This window comes from Egretta garzetta, unplaced genomic scaffold (genome assembly GCF_000687185.1).
Source record: "Egretta garzetta isolate BGI_Z169 unplaced genomic scaffold, ASM68718v1 scaffold43, whole genome shotgun sequence".
Lineage (NCBI taxonomy): Eukaryota > Metazoa > Chordata > Aves > Pelecaniformes > Ardeidae > Egretta > Egretta garzetta.
Genome location: NW_009259047.1, coordinates 1248588 through 1261350, shown reverse-complemented (window position 1 = coordinate 1261350; position 12763 = coordinate 1248588). Strand labels below are relative to the sequence as shown.

The window sequence follows — 12763 nt, the reverse complement described above, 5'->3', positions numbered from 1 at the left end:
AGGTCTCATTCTGACGATGAAAGACCAGAGCATGCATCAGGTTGCACAGGCTGGGAAGGGCACTGCTTGCATCTTCAGCTACCACAAAAATATTTATACGTGCTACACTGTGACTTGTCTCTTCCCATGGAGAGACATGATTCTGCTAAATCAGAATACATGAGCTCTTAAGTAAGCATGTTTTGTACGAACCAAGGGCCCTCGAGTTCCTCTTGCACCTTTGGGACCAATTTCTCCAGGTTGGCCAGAGTCACCAGCAGGTCCTATTTCTCCAGGAGGGCCAAGCTGCCCCTTTTCCCCCTGTTGGTGTTATTGTATTAAAAATAATAAGAGACTTATATTAAGCTTCAAAATGCAGTTTATGCTTAACCAAAGTGTATAACAGCATCATTTAATAGGAGTATTACATTTACATATGTCATTTTCTGTAGTTCTTCGAATGTCTGAACCCAGATCTCCGCAGTGAAAAAAGCCTCTACTAAAGCCTTTCTATTTTTGTTTTTTTGGTTTAGCCAAAGCTTAACATTTTTTTTAATAGCAGCAGAAACTGTTCTGAGTTGCAAAATCACATCCTAATACAAATTTAAATTTCCTAAGGTCCCGAATGTTATTGACTGCAGAATGATGACAATTCTTGTTGCTATGGCTAGCAAGAAAAAAAAAAAAAGGCCTGAAGCGTGACATAAAACCAGGACAAACTTGTTTCAATGGAATTATTTTGTAATATAAATTTGAGTTTCAGATAAAAGGAAGGGAATAGGGGAAGATGAAAAAAAACTACCTTCTTTCCTAAACGGCCCCTCTGACCTGGACTTCCCGGTGTTCCTTCGGGACCCTGTATATTTATTAGGGAGAGAAAAAGAAATGATTGAGAAAGGCCCTGGAAAAATGTTTAAACTGTGCTCCAAATTGGATAACTGAGCAGGCTTTCCTAATGCAGAGAGGCATGAGGAAAAATCTCATTAACTGTGGCTGTAAGCAAGTTAGTAGGACTGTTTCAAGTTACAGCAGAAATAAGTGGGCAAGCATCGGGGATCACTTATCAAACTAGTGAAAATGCACAAAAAATAGGAGGGGGGGAACAATAAATCTTGTCCACACAGAAAATATTACTTTAGGAATAAAATTGCTTCAAGACAACCACTGAATTTAGAAAAATACAATACACAACCAGAGGAAAACTAAGATAATCTTGGGGCTCTCAAATATGAAGAGCAGGGCCCTGCCACATTGTGCTGCGAGCAGAGACCTAGCTCAGTAAGTGCTGGTGCCCATCTCTGGGTGCACTGCCTACAGATAAGGATGCTATGGAGCTACAGCCCTCTGGCCCTCCAGGTCAAAAACTGATTCTCCCAAAGGTCTGGACATATCCACTGCTCACCAGTTTCAATTTGCCCAAAAGCTCTGTGAGGTAGAGGAGGTACTTTAGCTTCAATTTTGGGTAAAGGGAGACATATTTGGGTTTTTTTGAGTCACTGTGGTGATAAGCAGGGGTAGATATAGTTTAAATTGATTTGTGAAGCTCATTTGTTGCTTTTTAAGCTTTTGTTTAAGGAAAACGTAATGTTACTCTCACTCCCAATAAAACCCTTAGACAATTGATTATAGGAAACTGATTGCTATGTTTAGACCCGGTTGTTGTGATCTGTCTGCATCCCTAGGCAGAGGTCAAACCAAAACCGTGACGTGAACACTCCCAGATGCCAGAGAGGATGACTGGGCAGGGAGGCAGCTCTGCAGCCACCTTTGGAATGTGTGGAACAGAAACGTGAAGAATCCCCTTCTAACCACATCCTCCCAAACACTGAATTGCCAGACCCTCCTGTTTCACTGAGGCACAGCAGCCCTGCTGATACTGTTTACTGTATACAAGTATAATTACATAAAATGTAGATATCACAGGGCTGAGCTGGTTTATGATAATTTCAACGTATGAAACTTTCGAGCTTCTTCAGAATTGCCAGCCCAAAATAGAAAATAAAGTCAGGCTAATATCATTGTATCAGAAACAAAAATTGTTCTGTAGCACACTAAGTGTGCTGACAGCTAAAAGAGCATTTTTTTCCTTCACTAGGAGAGTAGTTCACTGTGAAGAACCCAGGACTAAAGAGAACGATTGTAACACTGATGCTTAGAGGACAGAGGGGACAGTGCTTGCAGCCACTGAGAGCTGGCTCTCCAACTAATGTTTACTCAGACTCCATCATCACATAAGAGCTAGAGAGAAGGCAGCCAGAGGACTGTGAATGAAAACATGATGATATTTGGTAAGGGAATCTGATGTCTGACTGGAGGCTACAAACTTGCTTTGGAAACTGTGCTCTAAAAGAACAGTTCACACTAAGAAGTTGTATAAAACTTCAGCAAAATAGATTTTATAGATGGATTTTAGCTGCTAGGAGTGATGCCAGAACAAATATGTGAACTGATCTGACGGTGCTGACTACAGATCCCAACGCTCATTTACTGTTTGACCTGTGTATGCCTGCTGCCATTTCTCTCTATGTGCAATCTCTGTTTCAGTTGTCTATGGCAACTGGTGTTCTCACAATATGTTGATTTAGTTCCTTTCACAGAGGCACCAAAATGAAGTTAGTTAAGGAATAAATGTCTTTTAAGAACAAAATGGAATAATGAAATTCTTTCTTCTCTCTTCATACTCTTTATAGTAAATGGCTCATTACAGGATGATTGACGAGGTAAGAGAAGGTCCACCAAAGACATGACATCACACCACAGCACAGAATTATCATCCGAAGTAGCACTGCCTGGCATGATAGACCCTCATTTCTGGAAGTCAGTTCCAGCGCAGGATGGACAGCATCCATAACATTGTCATTAGAACACCTTGGCAGCAGTTTAGAAAGACCACTGTTAGGAAAGGCAGGCCATCTTCTGGTGACAACTGATCAGGAATCAAGAGCAGGAATTACTTGGATTATCTGATATCTATCATGTGACATGGATTTTAAGTCATTTTTGACCTGCCTTGCATTCCTTACCAGAGAAGGCACTACAATCCACACCAACACTTTAAGAAGTCCTGTGCTGTTGGTGTCTGTGCTGCAATAATTTTTTAACTAAAGAAACCTTAACGTTCAGGATATCACTTTTTCTAGAAATGTTATTTTTAGACCTTCCTTTTGTTGTTAAGGTTTATTAAAAGGAATGACAGCTAAGAAGGTACGTGGTAAGAACATTAGCACAAAATCTTAAATTGGAGCCAAACCTTGTGTGCTCTAAGGTCTAGTGCTTCATCATTTACAAGCTGCTCAGAATGGCAGTTCTTTGCCCCAAGGAACTTTTAATCTAAACTAAAAACTGGATAGCCCTGGGACAGTGAACAAAGCCATCAGTGAGGAAAGTGATAGAAAACAATGAAAGACCTTACAGCACAATTTATGGTAGCATATGCGTCTTGCCAATTTCTTTGGGTGTTTTTAAAATTTAAAGAATGATCTAATACCCTGAGATTGCTCACAGTCTCCAAATGAAGGTGAGGATAGAGACTAACAACAGAAGGTTGTCTGGAGAGGAGAGATCTGAAGTGAGAGGCTCCAGGTTGTGTGGTGTATGTGTCTGGATGACAAATAGTGAGTAATCACTATCTCCTAAGAGGTCCCAGATTTAAGATAGGAAAAAACACTTGTCTCCTCTCTCTACCAAGGTGAACCGCACAGAACAGGGAGTCAAGCTAATATAAGGATGGTCATCTCTAATTGCAATAGAAAACCAGAAAATAAAAAATAAAAGAAGCAAGCAAAATTAAAAAGAAAATAATTTCAAAAAGCAAATGAACAAAAATTCCGCTTAAACCTGAAAACACTTACACGAATGCCCATTGCGCCAGGTTCACCAGGTGGTCCAGCAATTCCTGGTAACCCTGTCTCTCCTTTTTCACCACCTTCTCCAAGAAGTCCCTGGTCTCCAGGGTCTCCCTAAAACAAAGGGGAAAAAAAAAAATCTTAGTCAAGCTGCTGCTACAGAATTACTTATTCTTGAGAAAAGTAAATTCTGAATCTTCAAGTTTGACAAAAAGCACACTAAAAGTGATGTGAACCTTACCAGTCAAATTCAGATCAGGCTCCAAGTCAGGGTAAAGTGCCTTCTATCTCATTCATACACTCCTACAGCCAGATTTCACCTCATCCTCTGTGACATCCCCTGCCCTGGCACCTGCCACAGTCCCTGGCACAGCACTGATCCAATGCAGGGAGTAGGGCAGCCCTGGGCTCGCTCTCGCCAGCGTGACAGTCACCATGGAAATAAGCTGTACTCAATTCTCCAGCTTGCATTTCTCTGTCAAGCCATTCAACTTTGCAGCCCATGATGGGTAGGTATGTGTCTAAAAGGCACAGGAAAGCCTATAATGTACAGGGCCTCCTATACTAAAACAGTGCACTCAACTGGGTTCTGTTGACCTGGTGAAGTTGGAGGAAAAAAGAGATTTGGGTCCTTAAGCTAATATGACTACTTTACATCTGCTATAAAAACCGAATATACCTTTGAGCCATCTTTTCCTTGAACACCATCTTCTCCTGGAGGTCCTGGTTCACCCTTATAGAAACGAAGAGTTGAAAGCAAAGTTATTGCCTAAACTTCTTGACATAGAATTATTGCCTTGGAAAAACTCAGACTAGTTTTACACATGCTTATTATCTTTTGGACAACTTTTATATTGCTGTTATAGCTTATTTGTCTTCATTTTTCACTGATTTACAGTGACAGTCCCAGCCCTGTGAATTGTGAACACAGGAAAACATAAAAGATGGTCAACATCAGAAAAATGAGGCAATAGGATGTCCATATAACACTGGAGATTTAGACAGTAGCACTGAGATTGTTTGGGTTCAGAGTATACAACATGTAATTACAGTAACCTCAAAAATATACCTATTCTGTCCTGAAACTTCCGTATTTATGTGGGTAACTGCTCTATTGGTAAGTTTAGTGCCTCAGTTTAGGGCCATGAAAAACTCATCATTTACCAACAAGTATCAGCACCGTGGCATTTTAGAATATTTGCCTTTCTCAGGTAAAGACACTGGTAACTTGCAACTTTTCATGCAGATAGTAAGAAAGCAAATAGGAGCTGCCCTATACTAGTAACATAGTATTTCAGATATAGCGGCATGGTTAACTCCAGAGCACCCACTGTGGACCAGTACCAGGAATTGCTCTTCTCCAAGGACAGGCAGAATTTGTGGAATGCATGTCGCTAGAGATTTTGGGCAGGAGGGAAAGATGACAGCAAGGAGCTAACAGAACAAGAGAGCTCAATGGTTAGGCACAGTATAGTTTATGCTTTTTTAAAAGCATCCTGGATAAAATCCATTTCTAGCACTTTTAGAAGTTTTTTTTCAGCCTTCAAAGGTAAGCAACTGTTTGGGTCAGATGAAGGGGGTAAGATGCACAGGAAGAATGAGCAGGGACACAAGTGCAAGGTAAAATAAAGTGCCAAAATGAGCGATCCACAGCACCACAAGCAAATCAGCTGATTTAGATGGTGGTACAGAAAGATACCCTCCTCCACTGAGGCTACAATGTTCCCATTATCTCACGTAGGCTGGGTATCCCTACACAGCGTTGTTGTGTGCCGTCATCTTAACAGCTGGACTGGACACCCTTGGATTTTCCTTTGTGCTCAACCAGTTTGTTCATGTCTTTCAGAGACACGAGACACTTAGAAATATTTCAAGATTATAGTCAATACTGGTTTTAACTTGCTACAATATTACAATTTTTTTTAAAATATCAGAAAATAGCTTCTTATTGAATTATTCTGATAAATCAAGGTTTCTCAACATGCATTTCTGACACATTCATAACATACTTTCCTTTTTGAAAGAAGATCTGAATCCATAGCTTACCCTTAAACCTTGGTCACCCGGTTCTCCAGCCTTCCCAGCAGGTCCAATGTCTCCCTGGAATATCACAAGAAAAATAAACCATTGGATTTTAAAGGACAATATTGCTAACAATGATGGGGTTTACATGTAATGCGGTCATTGTGACAATAACAATATTTCTTAATGGCTCATTTCCTGTATCACTACTTGGCTAATGAATCAGATCGCTCTGGTTTGCTTTTATGGAAATTTGAAAATTTAAACAGCCCGAAAGAGAATAACTTAACATTTACCTTTGCGCCTGGTTCTCCCTGCAGGCCAGGTTCTCCTTCAGGGCCAGGAGGTCCCTGCATGGTACAAGAGCTACTATTACACATGGCCACCAATAATAATTTTGCAATCGCCAAATAATACAGCCAAAATTGAAGCAGAAAAATGGCATGAGACACCGGGAAAGATGTATATCTGAAAAATCAAATTAAGACAGCACAGTTCTTTGTTCCTACTAGAGCCCAACGGAAGAAAAGAAAGGAGGTTATAGGAGGGGTTCAGGAACTGCGCTGTAGATCAAGAATGTATTGAAGACTCAGCAGTACCACTAAGCCTGCACTTTTCATCATAAATTACTATCAGGCTGAGCAATCATCTATCTTTTGTAAATCTGACTGACAACTTCATCGCTGTTTAGGCTTGGAGCCAAGTAGATATATAGCCTTTGGAGAACAAAGCCCTTTTTGGGGTCTTCAGCTCTTAAAGAGTTAATGGTATCAGACTGCTTCTTGTAAAGTTTACTTTTAAACCTTTTTTTATAATAGTCAGTCAGAAGACTGGATTTTGGGTGACTGAAGAAGCATGTTTCTTTGAATAAGCCAAATCCCTTCTGTTCTTAGTGAGCTCATCCCTCAGCTACTTCATTGCAAATGTGGATAATACGTTCTGTCATATATCTTTCAAAGAGATATTAAAAACAAAGTAAAAATTAGAAGCAAAAGTTAGCAAGTAGCTACTTTGCCTGTAGCTGCTTTTCTTCATCTACCATTTGCAAGGACATATGATTAATGCTGTTCCACTGTCTCTGCAAGGAGAACGGTGCTTCCAAAAAAACCCCAAACCCCTAAACATTCACCTTCTAGGTGCAGATGTCATGACTATATGCCCAAAGACAGTGCTCACAACTGAAAAATTTACTGATTTTAGACATCTTTTTTTTTTTGTAACAGCTTCAAGTAAGAGAGTCTCTCAGCAGGTCATGGTATTTAAGTCATGTTTTAATGAAAACAATAGTTTCTAAACACATTGTCCAGGCTTATTCAGTTGCTTGTGTTTGTAATTGCTATACAAATGATTAAAAGCTCACCTCAAACCCCATTTCTCCAATAGGGCCAGCATCCCCCGGTTGTCCTCTTGGACCCTGGCATTAAACAAAATTTTGGATGCATCATTCAATTAACAATAAATTACATTGTACAGTCATAATTGGCCTAAAGAAGTGTATTTCATTGTCTTTCCTCCTGAATCCAACAGTGTATGTAAGTACCATGATGGCATACAGTACCGAACACCTCATTGCCAATCTTGAACACCCTGAAATAACAGATTTCAAATAATACCACAGATGTCTCTTCTTTTAGACCAAAAGTAAGTTATTATCTAAACTAAGCTCTCCTCTTGATTAACTGAGACTTTGTTTAATTAAGGTTTGTTGGACTGTCTGGTTTGCTTTGTGGAAAAACCTACAGTCTGCTATGGAATTAACTGAAAACAACTCCTGCGTGCTTCACTATGGATTTAGCAATGTTTACATAGGACAATCATTGAGGTGTAATGGACTAAAGGCCGGAGCCTTTTTGGTAATATTAGTAACTATACTATGAGCATTTTCTTATAAGCCCTACCATGAGTAATAAATTTATTGTGGTAACATGTAGGGATCATTTCCTAAAGTAGCATGCTCAAATTCTCTGCATGTTAGATGGTCCATCTCTGCTCACAGAGCGGGATTCGTGTGCTGGGGGCAGAGGTTGCCTGTGACAGCTTACAGCTGATTCCATAGCCACTATGAACGTATGTCAAAACAAATCAACCCTCTGGATATATCCAGTCTTTGAACTTTCAGAATGTTCATATCCATTTACCCCTTTGGGACTCATCTGTGTTTAAGTACATTCTAAACTCAAAACGTTTTCTTGATCTATTATTTGTATGTAAAAGAAAGATGCTGCTACCCATATTTACAATAGAAGCCTTTTCAGCAAATATAGAAGCCTTTTAAGCAAATATTTACTCTTTTTTGTTTCACTTCCTCTTACAGACTTTGCATATGGTTTTGCTCCTTCTAATGCCTTGGCAGTGATAATGCGAGTATATTTTTTCCTTGTAGCAACCACACAAACTGTATGTTATTGAGAGAATTTCAGCAAATGTATGTATTTTACCCTATAGCTTCATTTAACTTTGAACAACTGAAACTGCAGTTAATTTCCCGTTGAGAATTCACTTAGTCCTAAACTAAGTCCATCGGTTTTCGTTCGCAGCTACTCCATGGAATTCCACTAGGCAAGTGTCACAAAGCTTGAGTTTGATTCACGAGTCAAGTATTTCTTCATAACATTACCATGGAGCTAGGTCTGCTGGATTGGTAACGTATCTTTCCCCTGAGACTTTCAGGGAATTTCAGAAGCCAAAATTTTCTAGCAATATAAGGACTCCTTTTAGCCATTACCAACAGGTGACTTACAAAGAAGGCTTTTACTGAAATGTCAAACAAGTAGGTAAAGTTAAGAGTGTAATTTAAATCAAGCCTGTTACTACAAATAGTTCTAATTGCTTGCATTTCTCTGCTCCTCCACCAATACTTAGGGTTTTTCTTCTCTGTGCAGAAGTAGTGACAGGGCCAGAGAAACTGCTTCAGCAGCTGGCTCCCATGTAACGACCAGCTGACAGGAGATGAAATCAAGCTGCTTGGATGGGCAGTTAAAGAAAGAGCCACACACTTCATTTCGTAACATCTTGTGTCATTTTCATCACTTTTTTCTAGCTCCACAGACCATTTTCTGAAGACATTTTACTTTTTCAGCACTTGAAAGAAAACATACCCTGCTCACAGGATAAGCTTTTCTTACTTCTGACACTGCATATGTAGATTCTATGATGATGAGCGCAATAGAAATGCAGGTCGCTCAAGAGTACACCACTTAGATTAGACAAGGCTGATTGATAGTCATACTATACTTATGAAAATTCAGACTTGACCATAAAATGGCAGGAATTTTATCTATAAGCCTTGCAATGTAAGGCTCTTGGATGTTACAACATGAAGATTAGATAAAATAAGTGAAAGAGATGAAGTGACAGGAATCCATTAATAACCATAATACATTTTCTGTTGACACATTTTGCCACTTCTGCAAATTGGCAGCTGAATTTAAGTAGGTAAGTATATCCAAAAGAAAATCTACCAAAATAAAACCTGTTGTTGGGTGTTGGTATTTTTCTAGCCCCCCAAAATGTGCAGTAGCTTTCTGTAAGCATGTCAGCCTATGAATTAGCAGAAATAATATTTAATAATATTAGAAATAATAATAATTAGTAGAAACAATATACTTTATATCAACAGTTCACTTTCAAGATTTAAATTAACTATATGTCATTTGATGTGCAAAATAACTTTTCAGAAGTGATGAAAACAGAATTTTTGACAACTCTATTAGACTAATGCACTGTAAAATGGAAGCTTTCTCCCAAGTCCTGCTAGGACAGCACACAACATTTCACTGTATGCAATTTGATTTACCCCCAGAGATGGCGATGCAGTAGTATTCCTGTCATGGCTACACCTTGTAGCACTTTGCGTGTATTTGCTGCAGATCTTGCGTGATCTTCTGTTACAGTATTAACCACATAAAAGTGAGTGTGGCTTTGAACTAATAACCATCAGAACAAGAATCCATCCAGCAGAGGAATGTCTGAGGTTTATTACAACAGTCTCTCTTCTGTTGAAAATTTAACCTGCCAAATAGATGTGGTCCCTGAGTTCCTGAATAACTATGCTAAATTTGCCTGAAAAAAATACCACTCATATCTGTATTGCCACATACATTTACGTAATCCATAACGTAGATGTCTACCTCAATGCAGTATTGTGGTCCAGATTTTGATGTGCTCTCTTATGTTGTCCACCCCTTACTACAGTGCTTCCCATCAGGATTAACAGGTCTCCTTATGAACAAGTTACGCTAAACACGGGAGGCAGACTCTAGCCCTGCAGTTTTGGAAGAATTACCCTACGATTCCAGCTGGCTACACTGAATCTTGGTAAAACGGAGCTTGAGTTACCAGGGAATTCAGTACAATATGTGGAAAAAATTTTAAGCAGGCATAAGGATCAACTTACTGGCTCTCCCATTGGCCCCCTGTCTCCTGTGGTTCCGGGAGGCCCAAGCAAACCCTGGAAGATTAAAATGAAATAAAAAGTCATTGGAAACAAGCTGTTTCATATTCTGTGAAAAGCCACTTCCTCTCTTATTTCTGCTCACTCAATAACTAGCTCAGAAATACCCAAGATGTATGCGCAGCCTTTTCTTCTGGTTGATGTGCATTGCCACATCACTAGCTCCCATGGCAGGTGAGGGAGACCTGACTAAATCCTTCCTTAGTTTTTTTTTACATAGGGATGGATCTTAGCTGACCGACCATTTAACAGTTCCTCATTGTTCTTCTTAGACTCATGCGCTGCTTGTGTGCACAAACTGGGCCTAAACACAATGTTATGAGTGTCGTGCACTACAAACTGTTTTTGAGATGATCAGTAAGGTTCACAGCCCACTTTTCTTTCTGCTCAACCTGGCTCATAGCACATCTGTCTCATCCTCTTTTCTAGAAACTGTAGCTGTAGGAGTAATAGAGTACTATCTTGTCCTTTGGAATAAATGTACTGATTCCCATAATTTCAACCTAATAAGGTTTCACTTCATTCATTCCTGTATGTATAAATACATCTAAAAGTCCTAGTGAATGAACAGGAAATGAAAACCCATCATGTCAAAGATGAGAGGCAACAAGCTCCTAACTCTGAGCAGAAGAGGCAAGAGAAGTACAGCATCAACCAACAGTTTGAGTCTCAATTTCAGCACAAAACCACCACCATTACTACTTTGTTTCTGCTTTCTGCTTCCTTCCTTACTGAAAACCCAATACAATTTGGACTGACTGGTAACCTTCTTGGTAAAAGAAAGCCTCAAATAGAACATGTGAGATTTCCATTGAAAAAAGCCCTAGAAGGAAGAATTTTCTCCTGTATGTGTGAGATATATTTTACATATTTTTCTATACTTATCCCAACACTGATAGTATACATCTACTCTAAAATCTATCAAAGAATTATTTTTCCATGTCACAATGACTTTCTCTCTTAAAACTACAATAAAACTGAAAAAACCAAAGCAACTTCTAGGACCCTCCTAGTAACTACAATTGCCATTTCTTCTGCTGTTATTTGCTATCTTATTGTGTTCTGTGGACCATCATCCATGAAAACACTGGTCTTATAGCAGACTAGAACATGTTCACGCTTACTGTCACTGCTGCCCTTGATTCTTTGTATGATAAATGCAAACCATATTCTTTAGAGCAGTTTTCTACCTGCTCTAAAGTAGACAAATTCCCTCATATCCAAGTGTGAAACAAAGTAGAGAATTTCATACTCACAAGTGCACCCTGATCTCCTCTTTCTCCTGGATTTCCAGCTTTACCCTGGTCAAAGAGAAACATTGAAAGACAATACTGGCTTCAGATAACAGCTCAGAAAATAGCAGTAACTGTTTTAAGGCTTACTACAAAGATCGGCTCCGATACTTACAATGAGCCCGGGAACTCCTTTCTTTCCTGGATCTCCTCTTTCTCCCTGAAAATAACCAACAATATGTGAATTCCATGTGCATTTGCTAGACAAGCTGCATTCAGCTGCTGCCAGTTTAAATGCTGGGGAACTGTAGAAAGTACAGATTCAGGCTTAGATGGGCTTATACCATAATAAGGAAGTACCTGAAGAAGGCAGAAATCTGTAAATCTCCTCCTGGATTAAATGGAAATTTATGGCTTCTGACATGCTGGGTTGATTTTTGTCTGTTTGTTTCTTTTCTTTTCTTATCTGTTATGGTCTATATAAATGTTTTGTATAGTACTGAGCAATGCAAGAACTCACCTTAGTGCCTTGTGTTCCTGATTCTCCTAGAGGACCGTCTAGACCTCTTGGCCCCTAAACATTGAATGAGTGATTTGGAATATTAATTATGCATTATTTTTGGTTATCATTGGGGAGATGCTACATAAGCTTTAGGAGAGGGGAAATATGTTTAGTTAGCATGAAAAACAATTTTCATTGTATGTTAAGAGTGAAATAAAGCTTCAAAGAATTAAATAAGTTTCTGGTTTGCTGAAATATGAATTTAAGATGAAAGGTTTTTTTTGGAAAATATGTAAAGAAAATGTTCAGGTTCTCTGTTGGAGCCAGCTTGCAGGCTGGTAATTTTTGCTCTCTTTTCCATCCACTTTGTATGAATGCAACAGACACATATTTAGAAGAATTTAGATGAGCACTGGTTATATGGAGTGCTTGTCTTTGAGTGTATTATAAGTTGTATATGCAAAAATCCAGCTTGCTAGTAAAACTCTAAAACAGGCAGATAAAAGTCTAACATTAGTAAACCAGTTTGAGGCAAGATTAAAAGCAATTTACCATCTTGCATAGTGAACTGCTCTATTGTTACACTAAAATGTCTCTTGTAAATTGACTTTTTATAACCAATAGATAAACCAAGATAACTTGTTATATTATTGTATTAGAATATAGCAATTATTTATTGCCAAAAAATTAAATGATTATTTAAGATTAGAAATCTAAATCCATTAGTTTA

At 38.9% G+C, this 12763-nt stretch overlaps 1 protein-coding gene across 1 annotated transcript in view; it reads right to left on the bottom strand.

The window, feature by feature from the left end:
* Positions 1–12763, bottom strand: part of COL24A1 (collagen type XXIV alpha 1 chain) — a gene marked incomplete at its 5' end in the record, with an annotated part of 140490 nt that overhangs the window by 30802 nt on the left and 96925 nt on the right. Inside the window, 11 exons of the mRNA XM_009635107.2 lie at positions 193–300; positions 782–835; positions 3831–3938; positions 4504–4557; positions 5871–5924; positions 6143–6196; positions 7207–7260; positions 10243–10296; positions 11556–11600; positions 11707–11751; positions 12052–12105. Of these exons, the coding sequence (XP_009633402.2) occupies positions 193–300; positions 782–835; positions 3831–3938; positions 4504–4557; positions 5871–5924; positions 6143–6196; positions 7207–7260; positions 10243–10296; positions 11556–11600; positions 11707–11751; positions 12052–12105 (684 nt within the window). The remainder of the gene's footprint in view (positions 1–192; positions 301–781; positions 836–3830; positions 3939–4503; positions 4558–5870; positions 5925–6142; positions 6197–7206; positions 7261–10242; positions 10297–11555; positions 11601–11706; positions 11752–12051; positions 12106–12763) is intronic.